Source organism: Lonchura striata, chromosome 26, assembly GCF_050655825.1.
Source record: "Lonchura striata isolate lonStrDom1 chromosome 26, ASM5065582v1, whole genome shotgun sequence".
NCBI lineage: Eukaryota > Metazoa > Chordata > Aves > Passeriformes > Estrildidae > Lonchura > Lonchura striata.
This window is the reverse complement of record NC_140728.1, coordinates 4,837,873-4,865,303: the sequence shown is the minus strand read 5'-3', so window position 1 is coordinate 4,865,303 and position 27,431 is coordinate 4,837,873. Positions and strand designations below refer to the sequence as shown.

At 50.0% G+C, this 27,431-nt stretch overlaps 1 protein-coding gene across 2 annotated transcripts; it reads right to left on the bottom strand.

The window, feature by feature from the left end:
• Positions 1-663: 663 nt before the first annotated feature.
• On the bottom strand, positions 664-27,127 carry DSTYK (dual serine/threonine and tyrosine protein kinase). 2 transcript variants are annotated; one of them, XM_085561249.1, is made up of 13 exons: positions 26,786-27,126; positions 18,387-19,237; positions 17,202-17,853; positions 14,798-15,072; positions 12,739-12,822; positions 11,374-11,550; positions 10,319-10,448; positions 8,679-8,835; positions 7,439-7,571; positions 6,283-6,396; positions 4,316-4,430; positions 3,374-3,508; positions 664-2,432 (listed from the first exon to the last, which is right to left on the bottom strand). In XM_085561249.1, the coding sequence occupies exons 1-13, from the start codon at positions 27,015-27,017 to the stop codon at positions 2,245-2,247; spliced, it is 3,243 nt and encodes a 1,080-aa protein (XP_085417375.1). In that variant the 5' UTR covers positions 27,018-27,126; the 3' UTR covers positions 664-2,244. The 2 variants fall into 2 exon arrangements, 1 of the variants encoding a protein (XP_085417375.1); XR_014950162.1 differs by lacking the exon at positions 7,439-7,571 and having other exon boundaries at positions 26,786-27,127.
• Positions 27,128-27,431: the final 304 nt, after the last annotated feature.

Below are 27,431 nucleotides of genomic sequence, written 5' to 3'. Positions count from 1 at the left end.
TGCCACAGTAGGGATTAGATCCATAAAAAACTCTCTGGAATTCCAACACAGGGATTATATCCATAAAAACCCACCCTGGGAATGGCAGGAAAAGTTGGATCCATCCAAATCCATTTTGGGAATGCCAAAACAGAGATTAGATCCATAAAAACCTCTCTGGAATTCCAACACAGGGATTGGATCCATAAAAAACTCACTCTGGAAGTGGCAGGAAAAGTTGGATCCACCCAAATCCATTTTGGGAATGGCAGAGCAGGGATTGGATCCATAAAAAAACCCCTCTGGAATGGCAGGAAAAGTTGGATCCATCCCACCAGGAATTCCAGCACATCTCCCACGGGTGCAGGGAAGGAATAAAAAAAAAAAAACAAATTTTTTTTTTTCCTCCATAAAAAGCTCCTGAATCCATTTTATTGCACAAAGAAAGGAAAAGATTCCCAACAAAACCCATCCTCGGCCACGGGCAGCTGGAATTGCAGCCAAGGAATTCCACCTTCCCTGGGAATTCCAGGGAGAATTCCCCAACTCCTCAGCTCCTCACAGAGCCACCAATCCTGCTCCAGACCAGCCCAATTCCACCCCAAAAATGCAGGAAGCAAACTGGGATTTCCAGGAATTTGGGAAAGACAACCTTGCCCAGGATCCCCCTCTTCCCTATCCCCATTTTTATTTTATTTTTTTAAATTTATTTTATTCTTCCCAACCAAATTCCAGCCCTGGAGTGAAAGGGAAGGGAAGAAGGAAGGATCTTTCTTCCCATCCAACTTGGGGAAAAAAAGCTGGAAAATCCTCATTTTTTTAAAACATTCCCGTGCACGCTCAGCCCAAGTTAAAACTGCCACGACAATCCCATGAATTCCAAGGCCCAAATCCTGATTTTGAAAGGAATTTTGGCACTTTCCCCCACGGGAAAATCAATATTTTTAAGGAGTTTTTGTGCCGCTGCGAAGCGGATCCTCTGAGGAACGCGGCGTGGAAGCGAGGGAAGGTTTCTCCAGGCATTCCAAGAAATTGAAGGAAGCAAAGGAGAAGGGAAAAAAAGAGGGAAAAGTGGGATTTGGGATCAATAGCTTATCCAGGTGGGGTTTTCCAAGTCCCCGTAGAAAAAACACGGAAGCTTTGCTCCTGTCCATGTAAACATTTCCAGCTCCTTGGAGCTTCCCAACGTTTCCTTATCCCAAAGTTTTGTGCCTTTTCCTTCCTCTCCCAGCGCTCTGGAATTGCTGCCAAGGGCAGAGGGAGGAGCGGGATGGTTCACCCGGGGTTTTGGGAAGGGATTTTCCCATCCCAAAAATCTCGCCCAAGGCTGGGATTGGGACTGGCAAAGTCCCACCCGTGAGGCCAAAGGGTTTGGGATTTCCAGCCCTTGGCCACACGATTCCGTAGGGATAACGGGGTGGGAATGGGATGGAGCTGCCAGCCCTGTCCCAAATAATTCCATGGGGTAACGGGATGGGAATGGGATGGAGCTGCCAGCCCTGTCCCAAATAATTCCATGGGGTAACGGGGTGGGAATGGGATGGAGCTGCCAGCCCTGTCCCAAATAATTCCATGGGATAACGGGGTGGGAATGGGATGGAGCTGCCAGCCCTGTCCCAAATAATTCCATAAGGATTGGGATGGAGCTCCCACCCCTCTGTCCCAAACAATTCCATGGGATAACAGGCTGGGATTGGGATGGAGCTGTCACCCCCTAAGCCCTTTGGAGGTCCTCTCTGTCCCAAATAATTCCATAGGGATAACAAGGTGGAATTAAGATGGAGATGCCACTCCCCTGTCCTACACAATTCCATAGGGATAACGGGGTGGGATTGGGATGGAGCTGCCACCCTGTCTCACACAATTCCATAGGGATAACGGGGCGGGATTGGGATGGAGCTGCCACCCCTCAGAGCTCATCCCTGTCCCAAATAATTCCATGGGATAACAAGGTGGGAATGGGATGGAGCTGCCAACCCGTCTCACACAGTTCCATAGCGATAACGGGGTGGAATTAGGATGGAGCTGTCACCCCCTGTCCCACACAATTCCATAGGGATAACAGGGTGGAACTGGGATGCAGCTGCCACCCCCTGAGCCCCCTCTGTCCCAAACAATTCCATGGGATAACGGGGTGGGATTGGGATGGAGCTGCCACCCCTCGGAGCTCCTCCCTGTCCCCCCTCGGGGCTGGCTCGCAGCAGAGGCGGGGCTGGAATTCTCCCAAATCCCGCCGCAATTCCCGAATCCAGGCGCGCTTCCCGCTCAGGTGGAGTCATCCAGGCCTTTGGTGGGATGCTCGGAGCCGGGCCGGCAGAGCCTGTCCATGATTCCCTGGAGCATGGGCTGCACGATTCCCAGGAGAGGCCGCTGGGAGGGGTCCCCGGCCCAGCAGGCTTCCATCAGCTGCCAGCATTCCTCGTCAAACACCGGGAGCCGCTCCGGCCGCACCCCTGCAACACACCGGGAATGCCTGGAATTCCCAGGGAAAGCCCTGCCCCCGCTCACATCCAGGGAATTCAAGTGGCATAGTGGGATCACCAGGAATTCCCAGGGAAAGCCTTGCCCCGTGCTCACATCCAGGGAATTCAGGTGGTACAGCGGGATCACCAGGGATTCCCAGGGAAAGCCTTGCCCCGTGCTCATATCCAGGGAATTCAGGTGGTACAGCGGGATCACCAGGAATTCCCAGGGAAAGCCTTGCCCCGTGCTCATATCCAGGGAACTCAGGTGGTACAGCGGGATCACCAGGAATTTCCAGGGAAAGCCTTGCCCCGTGCTCATATCCAGGGAATTCAGGTGGTACAGCGGGATCACCAGGAATTCCCAGGGAAAGCCTTGCCCCGTGCTCATATCCAGGGAATTCAGGTGGCACAGTGGGATCATCAGGAATTTCCAGGAATTCCCAGGGAAAGCCTTGCCCCGTGCTCACATCCAGGGAAAGCAGGTGGAGGGGTTGAGTGTCACAGTGCGATCACCAGGAATTTCCAGGGAAAGGCTCAGGGGGAATTTCTGGCTCTGCACAACTCCTGACAGGAGGGGACAGCCGGGGGGATTTGGGATCTCATCCCAGGGAACAGGGACAGGAGGAGAGGGAACGGCCTCAGGCTGTGCTGGGGAGGCTCAGGTTGGACAGCAGCAGGAATTTCCTCATGGGAAGGGCTGGAAGGGGCTGCCAGGGGGGTTTGGAGTGCCCATCCCTGGAGGTGGCACCTGGAGGTGGCACTGAGTGCTCAGGGTGGGGGTCGGGCACAGCCTGGACTCGATGATCCCAGAAATCTTCTCCAACTTCAGGGATTCTGGGATTTTTACACCTTTCATCTCTCCACCAGCAGAATAAATCTGGATTTTCCCGCCCCCTCAGGTGTTTCAGAGCTGAGCCAAGCCCAGGTACCTCTCCTGACGTTGTTCCACAGGTGATCTTTGCTCGCACACCTCTCAAAAGCCTCGGGTAACTTCACGTGGCCCGAGCAGAGGTACCAGAAGAGGATCCCAAAGGCATAAACATCCACAGAATTGTCATATTTCCCTGGGAAAAAACCACCTGGGATCAGCAGGGAAAAATCACCGGGAGCTGGGCAGGAGGAGAGGTGATTGCAAGGTTCCACTTCCCCACATTTAAACCTCAATTTTGTAGCAAGGAGGCAAAACCGGTGTGAAATCCAGGAAGGCAGCAGGAGTTGGGATCAAGGTTAGGCTTTTCCAATTCCCAGGATTTAGAAATTTAAGCTGTTCCAGGAATTCCCAAACTGAGCTCAGGTGTATTTTAAACACCAAGAGCTGTAAGGCTCAGCTCTGTCAGAGCCAAACATCAGCCTCTCATCCCAGAAATATCCCAGATATCCCTCAAATCCACACCAACAGAGATGCTTCCATCCCATCCCAGCCTTATCCAAGCAGGGCAGCTCTGACAGAGCAAATGTTGGGAAAAGTGGGATTGGAGCTTCCAAGTGGTTCCAAAACTCAGGAAAAACCCCAGGAACAGCTGCCAGAATTCCCAGAGAATCCAAACTCACTCCAAGCTTGGAAATTCCTTCCGGGGAATCCTCCCTGGAGTATTTCCCTGTGAAAACACAAGGATTTCCAGCTTCCTCCTAATGATAATTTACCTTTCTAATTGCAAGGGTGTTAATTACCACAGCAGAGCCGATGGAACCCCATTACCCTCCGTCAAGAGCGGCGCTTAAAACACGGGAAAAATTCAGAGTATGCATGGAAAAGAGGGAATTTCCTGGGGCTGGCGTGGCCTGAGGAGCAGCTGAGGGATGAATTCCAAGGGGTTGGATTCAGGATTCCAGGCAGAGCGGGGGATTTGGGGGATTTGGGGGGATCCTACCTGTGAAGAGCTCGGGAGCCATGTGGATGGGGGTGCCCACGATGCTGCCGGACATCATCGCCTCGGGTTTGCAGAACCCCAAATCCGTGATTTTGGCCCGATTCTTTTTGTCCAGCTGGGGGAAAAAGTCACAGGCAGGCAGGTGAGAACTTCATCTCTCCCATAAAATATTGATTTTTGGTATTGTGCTGGTTTTGAAAATAAAAATATAATTTTAATACTTTTTTTTTTTTTTATGAGAGAAGCTATTAAAAAAATCCCCTTTATTCCCTAAAATAAAAATTATTTAAAAAATAAAAAACTTTACTTTTAAAGAGCTCATCCTTAAAAATATACCACATTAACTACAAATTAAGCTCTCAAAAATAAAGAAAGTGGTAAGTCAAGGGGAGGGACTTTCACTACAAATTTTCCTATCCCAAGCAACTAATTCACTGTAACATTAATGCCACAAAAGAACTGTTTCTTTTCCACAACATAGCAACAGAAACTTCTCTCCCTAAAAGAACTAATGCTAATTTTTATCATTCTTCTTCTGTTAATGAAGTTTATTTCTGTTTCTTATAATTTTTCTTTTACTTCTGTTAATAAAGTTTACTTGTGTTCCTTATCATTTTTCTTTTACTCCTGCCAATAAAATGTTCATTATGTAAAGTTTTATAAAGTACTGATGAGGTTTTCAAGTATAAAACTGCAAAGTTTTAAAGTACTTTGGGACTGATGCTGGGAAATAAAACAGCTATTAATTACTTAATTATTACATTGTCATAACCAATGTAATAAGACTGATGCGGGGAAATAAACAGCTATTAATTAATTAATTAATTAATTATTACATTGTCATAGCCATGAAATGAGACTGATGCTGGGAAATAAACAGCTCGAGATGTGTTTTGTGGCAGCAGCTCTTTGGCCACAGAGAGAAACACAAATTTCCCAGGCATTGTCCTGGAAAAGGCTGTGAGAAGATCAGAGAAAATAACCAGAAATAATTCTTATCTTCTTGCTTGCACATCTGGAATTTGCTGTGGAGATTTTTTTACCAAAGGGTTGTTTTTTAATTAGTCAGTGGTGATGGTGTTTGGACTGGAGGACCAACGAGGTCCACTTGTATCTTAACTGTCTATAAAAGCAATGGGTTTCTTAATAAAGATTATTTATTAATAAAATTATATCAGCCTTCTGTGAAGCATGGAGTCAATCAATGCCACTTAATTGACATTGATTAATTACCCAGCCAGGGGCCTGCTGCAATGAGAGTTTCCCACAGCAGCCCCATCCCATTTGTTTTTTTGTCCATAAACCCCTGACCAGCATTAAAAGGTGCCTCACCTGTGAGGGGCTCCCTTTGCCCCAGACCTCCAGCCAGGAAAGGAGGCAGCAAAACCTCCCTGTGGCTTCAAATATCTGGAGAAATTTATTCCCTCACTTAAAGATTCTTTTTTTTTTCCCCAAAAAAAGGCTCTGGGATTGTCAGCATTCAGGAGCACACACAATCACAGGATGTGATTCCATGCAGGTGCTTTTATTGGGAGCTCTGGGAATCAGGGCTACAGACCCAAATCTGACTCCAACACAGCTTTTGAGCTGAACATATTTTATATTCTATCCTTATATAACTTACATATTCATTATTCAACTTAAATTGTTCTATTCTATACATTTACTTTACCCAAACATGAGTTTCTCCTGATCTTTCTTTGACCACAGTTTCTCATGATTATTCTTACCATTAAATAGTAATTATATTTAATTACTAACCAATCATCACATCTAACAGTTATATCAATGATCATGTACTGGCTACACAGGTGCAGTTCTAGCAAGGTACAAAGTCTTTGTGTACTTAGGGTATTTATTTTTTTTTCAGGGCCTACTAAGCTTAATTTTCCTTTCCCCCCTAAATCCCCATGATTTTAAAACCCTTTTTCTATCAGGATGAGGCAGAGGTGGGGATTTTTCCTTACCAGGACATTTTTGAGTTTGATATCCCTGTGCACCAAGCCCTGGCTGTGCAGGTACCGGATCCCTTCCACCACATCCAACGCAATCTGCAGCCGTGGCTCCAATTCCAGCCCAGCCTGAGGGGAAAAACATTATTTTAGTCCTAAAAGCTGCTTTGGCCTGCTCTTCTTTACTAAAATTGAATAATTCCAGCTTTGTTTTACAGATTAATGGGGAATTTTTAATTTGAGAATCACAGGTTTGGGTTAGAAGGGAGATTAAAACTCATCCCATGGGCAGGGACACTTCCCACTAAACCAGGTTTAGTCTGAGGGGGAAAATATGGATTTTATGCCTAAAAGTTACTTTGGCCTGCTCTTCTTTGCCAAAATTGAGTAACTCCAGCTTTGTTTTACAGATTAATGGGGAATTTTTAATTAGAGAATCAGTTTTGGGTTGGAAGGGAGAGCAAGACTCACCCCATGGGTAGGGGAACATTTCCCACTAAACCAGGTTTAGTCTGAGGGGAGAAACACAGATTTTATGCCTAAAAGTTGCTTTGGCTTGCTCTTCTCTGCCAAAACACTGAAAATTGAATAATTCCAGCTTTGTTTTACAGATTAATGGGGAATTTTTAATTAGAGAATTGGTTTTGGGTTGGAAGGGAGAGGAAGACTCGCCTCATGGGTAGGGAAACATTTCCCACTAAACCAGGTTTAGTCTGAGGGGAAAAATATAGATTTTATGCCTAAAAGTTGCTTTGGCCTGCTCTTCTTTACCAAAACACTGAAAATTGAATAATTCCAGCTTTGTTTTACAGATTAATGGGGAATTTTAATTTGAGAACCAGTTTTTGGTTGGGAGATCAAAACTCATCCCATGGACAGGGACACTTCCCACTAAACCAGGTTTAGTCTGAGGGGAGAAACACAGATTTTATGCCTAAAAGTTATTTTGGCCTGCTCTTCTTTACTAAAATTGATTCATTTCAGCTTTGTTTTATGAATTAATGGTGATTTTTTTAAATTAGAGAATCAGTTTTGTGTTGAAAAGGAGATTAAAACTCCTCCCGTGGGCAAGGAGAAACTTCCCACTAAACCAGGCTGCTCCAAGCTCTGTCCCAGCCCTTCCAGGGATAAAATAAAAATAAAATAAATATCGAATAAGAAAATTTGGCACCTTCAGCCCCGTGTAGAGGTCCCTGTGCAGCCTCTCCATAATCAGCAGCACAGCAATGCTGGAGCCTCCTCCATAGCCATAATCAATAACGGAGCCATGCAGGTGCACCAGCCTCTCGTGGGACTGCAGGGACCTGCAGAGGGGTCAGCACACAAAATTGGGGTCATTTTACCCCCTCTTCCTGCCCAGGCCAAGGGAAGAAGCCCCAGATTCTCTGCAGAAGGTTCAGCACAAAAAAATTGGGATAATTTTGGCCCCCTGAGTCCTGGCAGGGACCTGGAGCAGATTCAGAGGAGAAAATTTGGGACATTTTTGGCCCCATTCTCCAGCCCAGGCCAAGGGAAGAAGCCCCAGAGTTCCTGCAGGGACCTGCACAAAAAAAAATTGGGATAATTTTGGCCCCTGAGTCCCTGCAGGGACCTGGAACAGATTCAGCACAGAAAATTTAAGTCATTTTTGGCCCTGTTCTCCAGCCCAGGCCACGGGAAGAAGCCCCAAAATCTCTGCAGAATGTTCAGCACAGAAAAATTTTGGTCATTTTTATCCTGTTCTCCAGCCCAAGCCAAGGGAATCCCTGAAGAGACCTGGAGCAGGTTCAGCATAAAAAATTGGGATAATTTTTGTCCCCTGAGTCCTTGCAGGGACATGAAGCAGATTCAGCAGAGAAAATTTGAGTAATTTTTGTCCCAGGCCAAGGGAAGAAGCCCCAGAGCTGCAGATTTAGCAAAAATTCCCAGCACAGCTCAGAGCAGCACAGACCTCAACTGTCTGAGCCAATGAAACTCAAAAGAAAAAAAGCCTTTTTAAAGGTTAGAGTGACAAAAAACCCTATTTTTCTCTCAGCTGGCTGTGCCTGCAGCTGTTTACTGCACTCCCTGCACTGCACAGCCATCCTTGGCTTTTTTGGGAATTCAGGCAGGACGAGGAGTGGGGAAAAGAGAGAGGATCCACCACCAGGAATCAGGGGAGGAGAATTGCAGGTTATTATGGGCTGAAAACTCGAATTTCCTCTGAATTTGGACAGCACAGGCAGCAGAGAATCCGGTGAAGGCAGGAAGGAGCAGCCCTGGCTGAGCATTCCAGGAGCTCCAATCCCGGATTCCCACAGCAACCCTGGGTGTGGCACTCAGAGGGGTGACAAAGGGGACATCAGGCACAGGCTGGGGGCTCTTGCAGCCTGAAAAACCCTGGGAAATCAGTCAGGTCCCTGTGGAATGGGGAAAGCACTCGGGATACAGACCTCATGTAGTGAAATTCCAGTGCCAGGTCATTCCAGTGCTTCTCATCCGGAGGGACGACGGATTTGAGGGCGCAGGGGAAGTGTCCCCCCCAGCTGTCACACAGGTACACCACCCCGTACTGGCCTCGGCCCAGCTCCCTGCCCAGCTTGGGCTTCCCTGCAAGCACCAGTCCCAAAAATCAGCCCCCAACCCAAGGCATAAATTCCCAAAAACAGCCCAAATCCAAGGTACCAATCCCAAAAAACCGCCCAATTCCAAGGCACCAACACATGGCATAAACCCCTGGAATCAGCCCCAGTCCAAGGTGACAAATCCCAAAAATCAGCCCCAATTCAAGGCACCAATCCCTGCAATCAGTCCCCAGTCCAAGGCACAAATCCCAAAAAAACAGCCCCAAATCCATGGCACAAATCCCAGGCACCAATCCCTGCAATCAGCCCCCAGTCCAAGGCACAAAAAACAGCCCCAATCCCTGCAATCAGCCCTAATCCAAGGTGACAAACCCCAAAAATCCAGCCCCAATCCCAGGCACCAATCCCTGAGATCAGCCCCAGCCCAAATCCCTGCAATCAGCCCCAATCCACGTTTTTCCCTCCTGCACATTCCCAGCTGTGAGGTAGTTGGGAGGTGCCAGTTGAAACCTAGCTGGAAAATGGAGTGAAAACCCAAACTGGATTTCCTGGAAAATGGATAAAAATCCAAATTCCTTCCCCCACTCCATTGTTACCTGGGGAGGAGGGAAAGCAGGAATCCACTGTCAGCAGGATCCCGCCACCCAGCAGAATCCCATTCCCATTGGGGCCCCCTCCCAGTAGGAATCCCTCCCAGCAGGATCCCATTCCTGGCAGGATCCCAGCAGGAACCATTCCCAGCAGGATCCCATTCCCAGCAGCATCCCAATCCCAGCAGGACCCCATTCCCACCAGGATCCCCCTGGCAGGACACATTCCCATTGGGATCCCCCCGGCAGGACCCATTCCCATCAGGATCCCCGGATCCATTCCCATCAGGATCCCCCCGGCAGGACCCATTCCCATCAGGATCCCCGGATCCATTCCCATTTTGGATCCCCCTGGCAGGACCCATTCCCATCAGGATCCCCGGATCCATTCTCATCAGGATCCCCCTGGCAGGACTCATTCCCAGCGGGATATCCCCGGCAGGATCCATTCCCATTTTGGATCCCCCCAGCAGGATCCCATTCCCATTTTGGATCCCCCAGCAGGACCCATTCCCATTGGGATCCCCCCCGGCAGGACCCATTCCCAGCGGGATATCCCCGGCAGGATCCATTCCCATTTTGGATCCCCCCGGCAGGACCCATTCCCATCAGGATCCCCAGATCCATTCCCATTTTGGATCCCCCCTGGCAGGACCCATTCCCAGCGGGATATCCCCGGCAGGATCCATTCCCATTTTGGATCCCCCGGCAGGACCCATTCCCATCAGGATCCCCGGATCCATTCCCATTTTGGATCCCCTGGCAGGACCCATTCCCATCGGGATCCCCGGATCCATTCCCATTTTGGATCCCCCCTGGCAGGACCCATTCCCATCGGGATATCCCCGGCAGGATCCATTCCCATTTTGGATCCCCCGGCAGGACCCATTCCCGTGGGGATCCCAGCAGGACCCTCACCGTGCAGCAGCACGTCCTGCAGGGATCTGCTCTCCAGGGACAGCCGGGCCAGGCGCGGCGCGTGCTCCTTCCTGACGCGCAGCCACAGGTCCTCGGTGCGCTCCAGCCGGCCCCAGTGCCCGTCCTCCAGCTGGGGACAGCGGGGACAGCGTCAGCGCTGGCCCTGCGGGGCTGCCAGCCCAACCCTGTGCCCTGCTTATGTTCGATATCGAGCTCCATCCCCAGCCCCGACCTGCTGGGCAGTTTGGTGGTTCTGCAGTAAAAATCCCAATTCCCAGCCCCTGGTTCCTGACCAGTTTTAGGTGATTTTGCAGTTACAATCCCCATCCCCATCCCCTGGTTCCTGAGCAGTTTTAGGTGATTTTGCAGTTACAATCCCCATCCCCATCCCCTGGTTCCTGAGCAGTTTTAGGTGATTTTGCAGTTACAATCCCCATCCCCTGGTTCCTGACAATTTTTTGGCGATTTTGCAGTTACAATCCCCATTCCCATCCCCATCCCCTGGTTCCTGAGCTGTTTTTGGCGATTTTGCAGTTACAATCCCCATTCCCATCCCCATCCCCTGGTTCCTGACCATTTTTTGACGATTTTGCAGTTACAATCCCCATCCCCATCCCCTGGTTCCTGAGCAGTTTTTGGTGATTTTGCAGTTACAATCCCCATCCCCTGGTTCCTGAGCAGTTTTTGGCGATTTTGCAGTTACAATCCCCACTCCCATCCCCATCCCCTGGTTCCTGAGCAGTTTTTGGCGATTTTGCAGTTACAATCCCCATCCCCATCCCCTGGTTCCTGAGCAGTTTTTGGTGATTTTGCAGTTACAATCCCCATCCCCAGCCCCATCCCCTGGTTCCTGAGCAGTTTTTGGCGATTTTGCAGTTACAATCCCCATTCCCATCCCCATCCCCTGGCTCCTGAGCAGTTTTTGGCGATTTTGCAGTTACAATCCCCATTCCCATCCCCATCCCCTGGCTCCTGAGCAGTTTTTGGCGATTTTTCAGTTACAATCCCCATTCCCATGCCCATCCCCTGGCCCCTGGGCAGCTCCAGGCGCTGACCTGGCGCAGGGAGGTGGCGAAGGCCTCGTGGGAGCTGTTGAGGCGCGTGCGGAACTGGCTGCAGATGCTCTTGGCCAGCTTGGAGGCACTGAGGCTCTCGATGGCGTCCTGGGCCACCTTCCTCTTCCACTCGCCGGTGATGGCCGGGGGGCTGACCCAGCTGAGCCGCTGGATGATCTGGGAAAAACCCCGGAATCACAGAGTCACCGCTTGGGAGAGACCTCCTGGATCAACCCAGCCCCGACATCTCAATGAAATCCCAAAACTCAGCCCAAATTCACGGCACAAATAGCAAAACTCAGCCACAGTCCATGGCACAAATCCCAAAAAGCAGCCCCGAATCCCCGGCAGAAATCCCAATAATCAGCCCCAAATTCAAAGCACCAATCCCTGCAATCAGCCCCCAGTCCATGGCACACATCCCAAAAATCAGCCACAATCCATGGCAGAAATCCCAAAAAAGCTGCCCCAAATCCATGGCAGCAGTTCCTGGAATAAACCCTAAATCCAAGGCACCAATCCCTGCAATCAGCCCCCAATCCATGGCAGAAATCCCAAAGATCAGCCCCAAATTCAAAAAACAAATCCCAAAAAACAGCCCCCAATCCAAGGAACAAATCCCAAAAATCAGTCCCAAATCCGTGGAATCAGCCCCAAATCCAAAGCAAAAATCCCTGGGATCAGCCCCAGTCAAAGGCACAAATCCCTGGGATCAATCCCAAATCCAAGGCACCCAGTGCCACATCCAATCTTTTTTTTGCACACACCCAGGGTGACTCCACCACCCCAGGGGCCCTTTAGCACTCTTAATCAAAAACCTTTTCCTAAAATCCAACCTAAATCCCTTCCTGGAATTCCCTCTCTGAGCTGGAACTTCATTCCCTGCTTGGATGGATGAGCAAGAACAAAACTTTTCCTGAAATAATCCCAGCTCAGGGTGGGAACAAATTCCAAATTCCTCCTCCCTTCCTGGGACAGGGATCCACTCTGCAATTCCCTGGTTTTTAATGAAGGGTGAGGCACAGCAATTTAATTACCCACTAATTACAGGAAGTGCTGATTCCAACACCTGGAATTTCCACCAGGAAAAAGCTGCTTCCCTGGAAATTCCACCAATTTTGGAACAGCTTTCCCTGATTTTTCCACCAATATCACTTAATCTCCTCTGGATGAAAATAATGGAATTCCCAGAATGGAAAGGATTTTAAATTTTATTAATTAAATTTTATTCCATTCCACCAGCTCAGGTTGCTCCAACTCCATCCTGAGGCGCTTCCAGGCATGGAAATCTCCAGGAATAAACTCCCAGAGGGAATTTAAGAGGATTTTTTTGGCTGCAAAATTCCCTTTTCCAAGCGTTCATACCTGTTTGATCTGCTCCCACAGCATCCTGGTCACCGTGGAGCCCGAGTGGAAAGTGACCTCCACGTGGTAGGCGGCGTTCAGGATCTGGAAAAGCAGGGAAAAGAGGGAAAAATGGGAATTCTGCCAGCCAGGAGCTTTGCCAGAGCCTGTGAAAATGGAAAAAATCGGGATAGTCCATGAATCACACGGTGCATTGATTTATTGTGTTGTTTCGTGGCTGTTTTTAGGCTGCAATTCGATTATTTTATACAGGTTTAAGAGATAATCGATTTATTGTGTTATTTCACATTGATTTATTGTGTTATTTAATGTTTTAAGCTGCAATTTGATTATTTTATACAGGTTTAAGAGATAATCGATTTATTGTGTTATTTCACATTGATTTATTGTGTTATTTAATGTTTTAAGCTGCAATTTGATTATTTTATACAGGTTTAAGAGATAATCGATTTATTGTGTTATTTCATGGGTGGTTCTAGGCCATAATTTAATTATTTTATAAAAGCTTATGAGATAACACAATAAATCAATTATCTCATGTGTGGTTTTATGTTGTAATTAGATTATTTTATACAGGTTTAGGAGATAATTGATTTATTCTGTTGTCTCATGAGTGTTTCATGGCTGTAATTTTATTGTTTCATACAGATTTGGGACATAACTGATTTACTGTATTATCTCATATATGTTTTTAGGCTCTAATTAGATTATTTTATATAGATTTGGGAGCTAACTAATTTACTGTATTATCTCACATGAGACAATGTGATGATTTCATACAGATTTAGCAGCTAATTGATTTATTGTGTTATTTCACATGTGTTTTATGGCTGTAATTTGGTTATTTCATACAGATTTAGGAGATAACTGATTTACTGTGTTATCTCATAGATGTTTTTAAGCTATAATTCAATTATTTTATAGGGGTTTATGAGATTATTTAATTTGTTATCTCATGTATGTTTCATGACCATAAACTGATTATTTTATACAGATTTGAGAGCTAATGGATTTACTGTATTATCTCATAGATTATTTTAGGCCATAAATAAATTATTTTATATAGATTTGGGAGCCAATTGATTTACTGTATTATCACATAGATGTTTTTAGGCCGTAATTAAATTATTTTATATATATTTGGGAGCTAATTGATTTACTGTATTATCTCACATGAGACAATGTGATGATTTCATACAGATTTAGCAGCTAATTGATTTACTGTGTTATCTCACATGTGTTTTATGGCTATAAATTGATTATTTCATACGTATCTAGGAGCCAACTGATTCACTGTATTACCTCACCTGTATTTTATGGCCATGATGTGACAATTTCACCCAAATTTAGGAGCCTGGCAGCTCCGTGCCCACCTGTTTGAGATAGTTGCTGGTGATGTGCCCAGAGCCCTCGCAGGGTTTCCCCTGAGTTTTTAGGCATTTTTAGGCCATAATTTGGTTATTTTGTAGAGATTCAGGAGCTAATTGATTCACTGTGTTATCTCACATGTGTTTCATGGCTGTAATTTGATTATTCCATACAGATTTGGGAGATAACTGATTTACTGTATTATCTCATGGATGTTTTTAGAACAAAAATGGATTATTTCATACATATCTAGGAGCCAACTGATTCACTGTATTACCTCACCTGTATTTTATGGCCATGATGTGACAATTTCACCCAAATTTAGGAGCCTGGCAGCCCCGTGCCCACCTGTTTGAGATAGTTGCTGGTGATGTGCCCAGAGCCCTCGCAGGGTTTCCCCTGAGTTTTTAGGCATTTTTAGGCCATAATTTGGTTATTTTGTAGAGATTCAGGAGCTAATTGATTCACTGTGTTATCTCACATGTGTTTCATGGCTGTAATTTGATTATTCCATACAGATTTGGGAGATAACTGATTTACTGTATTATCTCATGGATGTTTTTAGAACAAAAATGGATTATTTCATACGTATCTAGGAGCCAACTGATTCACTGTATTACCTCACCTGTATTTTATGGCCATGATGTGACAATTTCACCCAAATTTAGGAGCCTGGCAGCCCCGTGCCCACCTGTTTGAGATAGTTGCTGGTGATGTGCCCGGCGGCCTCGCGGGGTTTCTCCAGCCCCCGGGGCGGGTGCACGGAGCCCTCCCAGGACTCCTCCAGGCTCTTGAGGCAGCGCTCCAGGGTGCCCACGAAGCTCTCCCGCAGGTAATCCACGGAGCTGATCAGTTTGTTGGCCACGGCCTGGTTCAGCCTGGAGATGATCAGCTCCTGGATCTGCTGCATGCAGCGCTTGACGTCCTTGGAGCTGACAGGCTCGCCGCTCTCGGGAATGATGATGTCTGCAGGAAAAGGGAGTAAAAGTCATCCTTTCTCTGGAATTTCCTCTCAGGATTTTGTCATAAAGGTGCACTGAGAGAAATGAAAGAGAAAACAATTTCTATTTCTGCTCCTTATTGCCGGAGATCACCCTTGGCCAAGGGTGGCTCCATGTGGTGGAAAAGCCTCTTCTCCAGCCCGACCTTCCCAAGAAAGGCTCAGCAGTCTCTGTTGTTGGCTCTCAAGGCAGTTTATTGCAAGTTATCTAAAAGATTTTCTCCTGGGGCTGCTGTGGTTTGCTCAGAGCTCAGGCAGAGGCACACACACACCCTGACATCCTCTCTGACCCCGACTGCTTCTTCTCTCCCTGCCAGGGCTGCTGCTGTCTTTTATATGGTACATTACGTGTTACATGGTTACAGTTTTTCCCCAATGCCTATTACCTATATTAAATGGTGCTTTTCTATCTTTTATATGGTACATTACGTGTTACATGTTTGCAGTTTTCCCCAGTGCCTATTACCTATATTAAATGGTGATTTTCTATCTTTTATATGGGACATTACATGTTACATGTTTACAGTTTTCCCCAATGCCCATTACCTATATTAAATGGTGCTTTTCTATCTTTTATATGGTACATTACATGTTACATGGTTACAGTTTTTCCCCAATGCCTATTACCTATATTAAATGGTGATTTTCTATCTTTTATATGGTACATTACGTGTTACATGTTTACAGTTTTTCCCAATGCCTATTACTTATATTAAATGGTGATTTTCTACTCTAAACCAATCTGTGAGTGCCAACATCACCAGGAACATGGAGGTGAGGAAGGAGAAAGAGGGAGGACAGGGCAGGCCCAGATCCCAAATCCATCTTAAACCCTCTGACCCCCATGGACAAAACCAAAACCCCCCTGTGCAGCACTCAAAAATTCTTCCCTCTACTTTGTGACTACTTCTACTCTAATATCTAAACTTTTGTCACTCCTTGTTCTTCCTGCAAGGTTGGTAACTCATTCCATGGCTCAAACCCAAAATCACAGCTGTTTCCAGCTGTGCCAGGGTCTCAAATGCTTCTGACCTGGGCCTGGAACCTGTGGGAATGCAGAGCTTCCCTCTGGCTGCCCTGGGACCCTGGCAGGGGTCAGGAACCCCCCTGGACAGAGCCCCCAGAGACACTGGCTGTGATCTCTGTCCATGGAAAAGAGTTTTCAATCTTACAGGGTGAATTACCAGCTCTGAGTGTTTGATATCAGTAATAATTAAGTGTGGCACGGGTGCAAAAGTAAAATTTTAGGATTCTAGATGAGGGGTCCAAAGGGGACAAGATGGAGGAAATTGGATGTGCCTTGTCCTTTTTCTCCTTCTTCATGCCCTCCATGGTTCACTGTGGTGTTGGCATTTTTCTGTTGGAAGATTATGACCATTTCACCCACAATTATTTTATCCAAGATTATTATCACTGCATCCAAGATCATTATTACTTCATCCAACAGATCATGGATAAAAAAATGGATATTGCCTGATCCCCGATTTCCATCCTTGTTTGGAGTTCTGGGATCATCTGGGAATTGCAGGTTGGAGTCTCACTGAATTCCTGGAATTAGTGTGGTCAAGATTTGCCTGACTTCTGATTTTCATCCTTGTTTGGGGTTCTGTGACCATCCAGGAATTGCAGATTGGAATCCCTCTGAATTAATGGAATTATTTGGGTCAGGATTTGCCTGATCCCTGACTCTGATTCATGTTCAGGGTTCTGTGACCATCCAGGAATTGCAGGCTGAAATCTCATAGAATTAAAGGAATTATTGTGGTCAAGACCTGCCTGATCCCTGACTCTGATTTTAATTTAGGGAATTGCAGGTTGGAGTCTCACTGCATCAATGAATTATTGTGGTCAGGATCTGCCTGATCCCTAATTTTGATTTGAATTTAGGGCTCTGTGACCATCCAGGAAGTGCAGGTTGGAGTCTCACTGCATCAATGAATTACTGTGGTCAGGATCTGCCCGATCCCTTACTTTGATTTGCATTTAGACCATTTGGGAATAGCAGGCTGCAATCCCACCAAACTCCTACACCAATTTTCCATTTCTGACCACCTCCCTCCCCGCCACCACCCCAAACCCTCCAGCTGGCTCTCACCTCTGAACTCCATACTGGCAGCATCCTCCAGCAGCTCCTCCTTCATGTTGCCCAGGGTGTCCACGATCATGTCCTTCATCTCCTCCTGCTTGCGGTTGGCGATGCCCATCAGGGACTCGTAGAGCTCGTTCTCCTTCCTGCGCGTGTACTGCAGGCGCTTGGGGGTGATCTGCAGGTCCCGCTGCATGTCGAAGGCCTGGTTGATGAAGATGTTGAGGCAGCGCCCGTGAACCTCGCTCAGCCTCGTGGCAGCCTCCACCAGGTGCTGCTGCAGCACCTGCCTGGAGAAGGAGCTCAGCAGCCGCAGCTTCTCCAGCTGCTCCACCAGCATGGACGAGCCGGGAACGCCGCAGCCGCAGGGGCTGCAGGGGCTCAGGTACTGCAGCTCCAGCAGCTGCAGCTGCAGCGGGGATTTGTCCTTGCTGGGGTTTTTGGGGGAGTTCAGCTCGCTGCCGGCCTCGGGGATTCGGAGGAAGAAGATGGGGAGGGAGAATTTGTCTTTGATTTCTCGAAGCTCTGCCTGGTCCGACGGGGACAGCTGCGGCTCGCTGATGGCAAAGGTGACAACGGGCAGCACCTGGTTCACAAACTCGGCCAGGGTGGCCTCAGCTGACTGGAAGCCCCGGCATGGAGCCACCACGATGTCCACTTCCTGGGAAAATAAAAAAGGAGGAGGTTTGGAAAGGTTTTTTTTCCTTGTGGAAAAATGCCCTGGGATTTGTTCACGCAGCAAAAAAATAGAATTCTTCAAAGGAGATCTGGAGTCTCACCTGCGAGGCTGATCCCTAACTCCAAATTCCTTATTTTGAACCAAATCCTTGGAGTTTTAGCCCAGTTTAGGACCAGGATGATTCCTGGACAGCTCCAAATTCCTTATTTTGGACCAAATCCTTGGAGTTTTAGGACAAAGCTTAGGACAAGTGTCCCAGGAAAGAGCCAACACAGGAATTCATTGAACAGGGCTGTGGCAGTGCCACCCTGAGCTACCCACAGAGCAGGGCAGGGACAATTTGAGAATTCATTTATCAGGGTTGTCAATGTCACATCCCACATGCCAGGGGCAGTGGCAGTGCCACCCCAAGCTCTCCATGGAGCAGGGACAGTGGCAGTGCCACCCCAAGCTCTCCAGGGACAGTGGCAGTGCCACCCCAAGCTCTCCAGGGACAGTGGCAGTGCCACCCTCACCTTGAGCAGCGCGCAGGGCAGCACCACCTCCAGCTCTGCCACCCTCTGCGCGGGATCCTCGGCGTCCCCGGGCACCTGCAGGTCCTGCTCGGGGATGGTGTCCCAGTGCCCGCTGTGTGCCACCAGCGCCTGCACCAGCTCGTACTGCCCGGGCAGCGCCAGGCTCAGCCGCGGCCGCGCCCCGTGCGTGAAGCGCACCCGGCGGCGCCGGCAGCGCTCCTCGGTGCCCGTGCCAGCCCCGGGGGTGGGCAGCAGTTCCTCGGTCACAGTCCCAGGGGTGGGCAGCAGCTCCTCGGTCACAGTCCCAGGGGTGGGCAGCAGCTCCTCGGTGCCAGCCCCAGCGGAGGAAAGCAGCTCCTTAGTGACAGTGCCAGGCCCAGGGGTGGGCAGCAGCTCTTCAGTGACAGTCCCAGCGGAGGAAAGCAGCTCCTTAGTGACAGTGCCAGGCCCAGGGGTGGGCAGCAGCTCTTCAGTGACAGTCCCAGCGGAGGAAAGCAGCTCCTCAGTGTCCGTGCCAGTCCCAGGGGTGGGCAGCAGCTCCTCAGTGCCAGCCTCAGCGGAGGAAAGCAGCTCCTCAGTGCCAATGCCAATCCCGGGGGTGGGCAGCAACTCCTCGGTGGCAGTGCCAGTCCTGGGCAGCAGCTCCTCGGTGACAGTACCAGGTCCAGCAGAAGGCAGCAGCTCCTGGGTGCCAGCCCCGGGCACGGGCAGCAGCTCCTGGCCCAGCAGGGTGTTGAGCAGGCGGCCCTTGGCACGGCAGTTCTGGCCCAGGATCAGCAGGCACGGCCGCCAGCTCACCGAGCGCTGCAGCTGCTCCTCCTCGTGCCACGGGAACGGCACCGGGCCGGGGCCTGCAACGGGACAGGGCTCAGGGCTCAGCCCTAAAACCCAACAGGGCTCAGGGCTCAGCCCTAAAACCCAACAGGGCTCAGGCTCGGCCCTAAAACCCAACAGGGCTCAGGGCTCAGCCCTAAAACCCAACAGGGCTCAGGCTCGGCCCTAAAACCCAACAGGGCTCAGGGCTCGGCCCTAAAACCCAACAGGGCTCAGGCTCGGCCCTAAAACCCTGACAGGACTCAGGGCTCGGCCCTAAAACCCAACAGGGCTCAGGGCTCGGCCCTAAAACCCAACAGGGCTCAGGCTCGGCCCTAAAACCCAACAGGGCTCAGGCTTGGCCCTAAAACCCAACAGGGCTCAGGGCTCGGCCCTAAAACCCTGACAGGACTCAGGGCTCGGCCCTAAAACCCAACAGGGCTCAGGCTCGGCCCTAAAAACAGAACATGGCAGCCCCACAGCCCTGACAGGGGTCAGGGTTTGTCCCTAAAAAGGGGCCATGGCAGCCCCACAGCCCTGACAGGGGTCAGGACCTGTCCCTAAAAAAGGACATGGCAGCCCCACAGCCCTGACATGGGTCAAGGTGTGTCCCTAGAAAGGGACATGACAGCCCCACAGCCCTGACAGGGGTTAGGGATTGTCCCTAAAAATGGGACATGAGAGCCCCACAGCCCCGACAGGGATCAGGGTTTGTCCCTAAAACCCTGACAGGGGTCAGGGCTCGTCCCTAAAACCCTGACAGGGGGTCAGGGCTTGTCCCCAAAAATGGGACACAGCAGCCCCACAGACCTGACAGGGGTCAGGGCTCGTCCCTAAAAAGGGCCATGGCAGCCCCACAGACAGGGTCAGGGCTGCAGGACGGGGCAGCTCCCGCTGTGCCACGCACGGGGCCGTGCCAGGGGGTGGCAGGAATAGGATTTGTTGTTGTTATAGGACCACAGAATGCAGCAGCTTGGGTAGGGATGAGCCCCGGGGGAGGCATTTTGCTGCCAGCCAGGAGGTTCTGGAACAGCCTCAGACCCCGCAAAGTTCCCTCAGACCCCGCAAAGTTCCCTTAGAGTTTTCTCAGACCCTACAAACTTTTGTTCACTCAGAGAATAAAAACCTCCCTCAGACCCTACAAATGGCCCTCAAACCCTACAAATGTCACTCAGACCCCTCAAACTTCCCTTAGAGCCCAAAAACCTCCTTCATACCCCACAAAATTCCTTCACACCCCACAAACAACACTCAGACCCCAGAAATGTCACTCAGACCCCACAAACCTTCTCACTTCCCACAAACATCACTCAGACCCCACAAAATTTCCCTCACACCCCACAAACAACACTCAGACCCCACAAATGTCACTCAGACCCCACAAAATTCCCTCACACCCCACAAACACCACCTGGCTGTGCTAATTCAGGCTCAGGGCAGAGTTTAGCTCCTGTTTTCCTTTTTAAAAAGTCCAAAATCCCGCTCTGGGATTTGAGGTAAATGTGAGCTGAATTCAGCGTTGGCCTCGTGCACAGCAGCAGAACAAAAAACAGCCCCAAAAAACAAATCCCTCACCTGCTGCGCTTCAGGAACACAAAAATTCCAGAGCACATGGCCCAGGAATGAAATTAAACAAGAAATGGAGCCACCAGTCCCTAAAAAATACCCAATTTGAGAGGTACAAAACACCAGGATTGCTCTGATACTGGAAGGGATTTTACAGGGTCAAAAATTCTGGTAAAAATTGCTGCTAAAATTATTTTATTTTTTTTTTCATGAGTCATGTTCTGGCAGCCCAAATTGTCAGGAAAATAAGATTCCAGCAGGATCCTCCTCACACTCCAAACCCCATGAAAGAGATCCTACAACACATCCCTCTCCTCACTCTGACAGCTTAATCGCTCCAGTTTAATTAAAATCAGCCAAATTTGGAGCACTTTGTGGAGTCTTAGATTGGTTTAAAGCTTCTTTAAAACCCTGCCCAAGGTTTGCCTTCCCCTCAAATCTTCCAGCTGGAAATAGGGTTTTGGAGGAGTTTTTCCAATCCAAAATGAAGGAAAAACCCTCTTTGTGGCTCAGCACTGCACCTCTGCCCCACAGAACCCCAAACCCTGAGTTTGGGAATGGTTTAAGGGAGGAATCTCTCCTTGAAGTGTGATTTTTGGGATTGTTTTTTCCAAACAAGCCTTTCAAGAGCCACATCAAGTGACCAGAGGGCTGGAAGCTGACCGGCACCTCACAAAAGATAAAGATCTGGGAAAATCCCACAAATGGCACATTTGAGCCTTTGTCTGAGGGATGGCTTTGATCTGGGGACGTTCCTTGGAGCTTCTCCTGGGATTCAGGATCCGGGGCATGAAAAAAGCAATTCAGGGAGGGCTGCAGAGGCCTCTTTTCTCTGCTGGGGTTTCTGAAGGCAAAAGAGGCAGCAGAGCTCCCTTCTCCTTCCTCTCCTCCTTCCAGGCAGGCTTGGAATTGGTGGATCCTGAAGTCCAGCAAAAATATCTCCGAAAAATCACAGGGATACAGCGGCTTAAATGGAATTATTGAAGGATTGTTTATATGGATGGAGAATCCTGGGATGGTTTGGGATGGGCATTAAAGCATCCAGGGACATCTTCAGCACCCCAGGGTGCTCCAGCCTGGCTTTGGACGCCCCCAGGATTCTCTGGGAATTCCATCCCAGCCCCTCACACAGAGGAATTTCCTCCTGTATCCATCTAAACCTTCCCTCTTTCAACTTGAGGCCATTCCCCTTATCCAGGTGAAGATTCCCTTTCCAGGGAATTCCTTCTTGGAGCTACTTCGGATACTGGGAAACTGCTCCAAAGTCCTGCCACATCCATCTTGCCTCCAGGATTTAGGGTTAAAACACCTCACCTAAGGTCCTCCCAAATCCATCTTTCCTCCAGGATCTGAAGCTAAAACACCTTTCCCAAGATCTTCCCACATCCATCATTTCTCCAGAATCCAGGGTTAAAACACCTTTCTTAATGTCTCACCACAACCATCAGTTCTCCAGGATTTGTGGTTAAAACACCTTTCCCGTGTTTCCACACCCCGTGGTCATCAGGGGCACGGATCCAGGCTGGGAGGGACCCAACAAAAAGCAGGATCAGAACTTCTCCTAACACCACATCCATATTTTCTCTCTAGGATTTGTGGTCAAAACACCTTTACCAAGGTGCTCCTAAATCCATCTTTTCTCCAGGATTTGGGGTTAAAACACCTTTCCTGTGTTTCCACACCCCGTGATCAGCACGGACACAGTGGGAGGGACCCAACAAAAACTAGGATCAGAACTTCTCCTAACACCACATCCATCTTTCCTCCGGGATCTGAGGCTAAAACACCTTTCCCAAGGTGCTCCTAAATCCATCTTTTCTCCAGGATTTGGGGTTAAAACACCTTTCCCATGTTTCCACACCCCGTGGTCATCAGGGGCACGGATCCAGGGTGGGAGGGACCCAACACAAAGCAGGATCAGAACTTCTCCTAAGGTCCTCCCAAATATCTTTCCTCCAGGATTTAGGGTTAAACCTTTCTCAAGGAGCTCCCAAATCCATATTTTCTCCAGGATTTGTGGTTAAAACATCATTCCCGTGTTTCCACACCTCATGATCAGCACAGACATGGGTCCAGGGTGGGAGGGACCCAACGAGAAGCGGGATCAGAACTTCCCAGTGGGATGCAGCCACGTTCCTGGGCAGCGGCAGGAGCTGGAGCTCCATCCCAGCCCCATCTCCAGCTCCATCTCCAAGCCCCATCCCAGACCTATCCCAGCCCCATCCCAGCTCCATCCCAACCCCATCCCAGACTCATCTTGGCTCCATCCTAGCCCCATCCCAGCTCCACCTCCCAACCAGACCTCGGCTCCATCCCAACCCCATCCCAGCCCCATCCCAGACCTATCCCAGCCCCATCCCAGACCTATCCCAGCTCCATCCCAGACCTATCCCAGCTCCATCCCAGCTCCATCCCAGACCTATCCCAGCTCCATCCCAGCCCCATCCCAGCTCCATCCCAACCCCATCCCAGCTCCATCCCAGACCTATCCCAGCTCCATCCCAGCCCCATCCCAGACCTATCCCAGACCTATCCCAGCCCCATCCCAGACCCATCCCAGACCCATCCCAGCTCCATCCCAGCCCCATCCCAGCCCCATCCCAGCTCCATCCCAGCTCCATCCCAGCCCCATCCCAGCCCCATCCCAGACCTATCCCAGCCCCATCCCAGCTCCATCCCAGCTCCATCCCAGCTCCATCCCAGCTCCATCCCAGACCTATCCCAGCTCCATCCCAGACCTATCCCAGCTCCATCCCAGACCTATCCCAGCCCCATCCCAGCTCCATCTCAGACCTATCCCAGCCCCATCCCAGACCTATCCCAGCTCCATCCCAGACCTATCCCAGCTCCATCCCAGACCTATCCCAGCTCCATCCCAGACCTATCCCAGCTCCATCCCAGACCTATCCCAGCTCCATCCCAGCCCCATCCCAACCCTATCCCAGCCCCATCCCAGCTCCATCCCAGCCCCATCCCAGCCCCATCCCAGACCTATCCCAGCCCCATCCCAGCCCCATCCCAGCCCCATCCCAGCTCCATCCCAGCTCCATCCCAGACCTATCCCAGCTCCATCCCAGCCCCATCCCAGCTCCATCCCAGACCTATCCCAGCTCCATCCCAACCCCATCCCAGCCCCATCCCAGCCCCATCCCAGACCTATCCCAGCCCCATCCCAGCTCCATCCCAGCTCCATCCCAGACCTATCCCAGCTCCATCCCAGCCCCATCCCAGCTCCATCCCAGACCTATCCCAGCTCCATCTCCCAGCCAAGCTCCATCTCCAGCTCCATCCCAGCCCCATCTCCAGCTCCATCTCCAGCTCCATCCCACCCCCATCCCAGCTCTGGCTCCATCCCACCCCCATCCCAGCCCCATCCATGTGACCAGCACCCCAAGGCTCTGGGCAGCCCCGGGCACACATCCCATGAATTCCCGGGATGAAAGGAGGATCAAAGGAGGCCTGTCCAGGAACAAGGGCGGCTCTCACCAGGGCTCCTCTCCAAATCCACTCAAAGCTCAGCAGAACAACCTCGGATTTATGGACCCCATGGAAGCTCCAAGCATTGACTCGTCCCTTTTCCTGCACTTTGATGGTCTCGCTCGCCTTTATTCCACTTTCCAGACCCTTTTTTTGCCAATCTTGAGGGTTTTTCCAAGGATTCCGGCCATTTCTGAGCTGCTGGTTGTGACTTCCAGCAGGTTTTGACCACCACAAGATTTAAATCTCAACATGTTTGTATCAGCTGAGGTGTCCAAAACCAGCTTGGAGCAATCTGGAACGTGTGAGACTGGATGGGGCTGAAGGTCCTTTCCAACCCAAACCAGTCTGGAATTCTGAATAAATTCACTTTATCAGCACAGAGGTGTTGATTCCAGCAGGAAAAAAATCCAATTAATTCCGATTTCAGCAGCTCCAAAAGCTGCAGAGCTAAATTCCATCCTCTGAAGCTCCTTGGGAAATCTTTTAATCAGCCTGAGGAGTTATTCCATAAATCCCAACCATCTTTCCACTGCTCTTAAATCCAACTTTTTACCCCCAAAAGGAGCCCTAATCCTTAGGGGATCATGTCGATATCAGCAGAGCTCACATTTGAACAGGATAAACCCCTCAGCCAGCAGAGATCAGCACAAAAACACCTCCAGACCCTCTGGAAAACTCCCTAAAAAATACATTTATTTATGGAAGCTGAGCCTCAGCCCACGCCATTAAGGGAACTCCCAGCTGCTGCCCAAAACTCTGGGGATTTCCTCAAAAACTTCCCAAAATAAGACAAAAGAAACCTCCAAACCCTCAGGTTTTCAGGTTGTTCCAATCATTCCAGGCACAAAGAAAACAACCCCAACGAGCAGAAAACAAATTGGATTTTTTTTTTCATATCTTCACCTATTTATGCTTCAAATCCCTAATCAGGTTTTGTTTTTAAAGCTCCCCAAGAACCCAAAAACCTCAGGATTGGAGGAAATTCCCAAATTCCCAAAAGGCAATTCCTAGAATACCATTTGTGCATCCATACAAATAATCCTTCGATAATTCCAGTTAAGGAATTGTTAACAGTTAATCATCCTTTAACAATTACACTGCTGTGGAATTATTCCCCAGTGATTTTTTTGGGGGGATTTCTGGGCTGGAATTAAAGGATCCCCAAATTCCCAGCGAGGAGAGGGAGCTCTGGGGAAAAGCCAGGATTTTGCTGACTCCCTGGGAAAGGCAGGCAAAGCAAACACAACTTTCCCTTCCCTCACAAGCCCTGGATCCAGCTCAGTTCTGCTCCCAGGAGTAACCTGGGAGTAACCTGGGAGTAGCAAAGCCTGGCAGGGGTGGGTGTTGTGTCACCATCCGAGCAGGGAAAGTGGGAAATAAAAAGGATTTATTTTCTCCTTGAGCTCACTGAGGGGTTCAGGGGCTCTACTCAGCAGATCCTCAGCAGATCCTCAGCCCTGGCTGTGTTTGGAAGCTGATCCCAAGGGAATTTCCCTCCCTGTGCTGTCCCAGCCCACCCTGCAGGCGCCCCAGCAGCAAACCCTGCACCTTGTTTTGGTTCCTGAGACATCCACATTGATTTTCCAGGTTTATTTTCCCCACTTTCCTCCCCACCCCACTGCCCAATTCCCTCTGTGCTGCACAAAACCGACCCTGCACAACTCCTTGGATAAAATTCCTCTACTTTGGTACCACCTGAAGGGCAGATTTTGGGGAAAATTCAAGGAAAATTGTGCTCCTTAAACATTCTGATACCTAAAAACCTCCCCAGGGAAAAATAAAATAAAATAAAAAAAAGAGGATTTCTACAATCCTGCTTTGATCCCAGCCACGTCCAGCCTGGCTCTGGGGGCTCCCAGGGATGGAGCAGCCACTGATTCCCTGGGAATTCCATCCCAGTGAAGGATTTATTCCCAACATCCCATCCAAAGCAGCCCAGAGAATCCTGGAATGGGTTGGGATGGAAGGAATCATCCAATCCCATGGGCAGGGACACTTCCCACTATCCCAGGGTGCATTTTATCACATTTTAAGCCATATTTTAGCCGTATTTTTATCTATATTTTATTTCTTTTTACCTATTTTTTTTCAATTTTTAATCCATTTTTTTATCCACTACCCAACTTGACCTTGGGGATTCCCAGAGACGGGGCAGCCAAGGATTCCCTGGGAATTCCATCCCAGGGAAGGATTTATTCCCAACATCCCATCCAAAGCAGCCCAGGGAATCTTGGAATGGGTTGGGTTGGAAGGAAAACAAAACCCCCAGAGACCCCCTCACAAAACCCCCCAGAGACCCCCTCACAAAACCCCCCAGAGACCCCCTCACAAAACCCCCAGAGACCCTCTCACAAAACCCTCACAAAACCCCCAGAGATCCGTCACTGCAGATTCCCCCTTTACCCCCACAGACCCCTCACAAACCCCCCAGAGACCCCTCAGAAAAGCCCCACAGACCCCTCACAAGCCCCTCACAGACCCCTCACCGCAGAGGTTCCCCCTTTACCCCCACACACCCCTCACACCCCCGATCCTCTCACCTCCATCCCCGGGACCCCCATCCCCATCGCAGGCGGAGCGGGGGCCGTCACCGTCAGGCGCCGAGGCGAAGGGCTGCCCCTGGGAGAACTTGACGTCGCGGAAGAACCTCTTGGTCTCTCGCAGGTTGTGCTGCAGCCGCGCCAGGTGCCGGTTGTAGTGGCCGAAGGAGCGGCAGAGCTCCCGCACGGCCCCGCCGGGACCCCGCCATGACGCCGCCGCCTCGCCCTCCATGTCCTCCGGGTCCGCCCCGCTATCCCCTCCCCACCGCGGCCAGCTCTCGGGCCCGGCCAGGCTGCCGCCCTTCGGGGAGGAACCTCCCCGAGGATTTCCTCTCCTCCCGACCCCCCTCCCGCCCCTCCCTCCTCCCCGACCCCCGCGGCCGCCGCCTTCTCCCGAGGGGAAGCGCCTCCACCGGCCGCGCTGCGTGTGCGCGGAACGTTTGTCGGCGCGCCGCAGGGCAAAGGGGGAGGAGGCCTGACGCACCCTGCGCGCGAGGCATGCCGGGAGGTGTAGTTTATTCACGTTAAAATGGAGATTATTTTCCCCGGCCCGCGGAGGGACGCCGGGAGTTGTAGTCTGCTGTGCCGCAGAGCCTCATGGAATTTGTAGTCTCACCAAGAGCGGCCGCCGACCTCTCCCCGCGGC

Coding starts and splice junctions, on each gene's coding strand:
- DSTYK (XM_085561249.1), bottom strand. CDS start 27,017: ATGGAGGGCGAGGCGGCGGCGTCATGGCGGGGTCCCGGCGGGGCCGTG. Junction 11,551..12,738: donor TGTGGGAGCAGATCAAACAG/GTATGAACGCTT, acceptor GGTTTTTCCCAG/ATCATCCAGCGGCTCAGCTG. Junction 2,433..3,373: donor GTGGAACAACGTCAGGAGAG/GTACCTGGGCTT, acceptor GGTGTGTTGCAG/GGGTGCGGCCGGAGCGGCTC.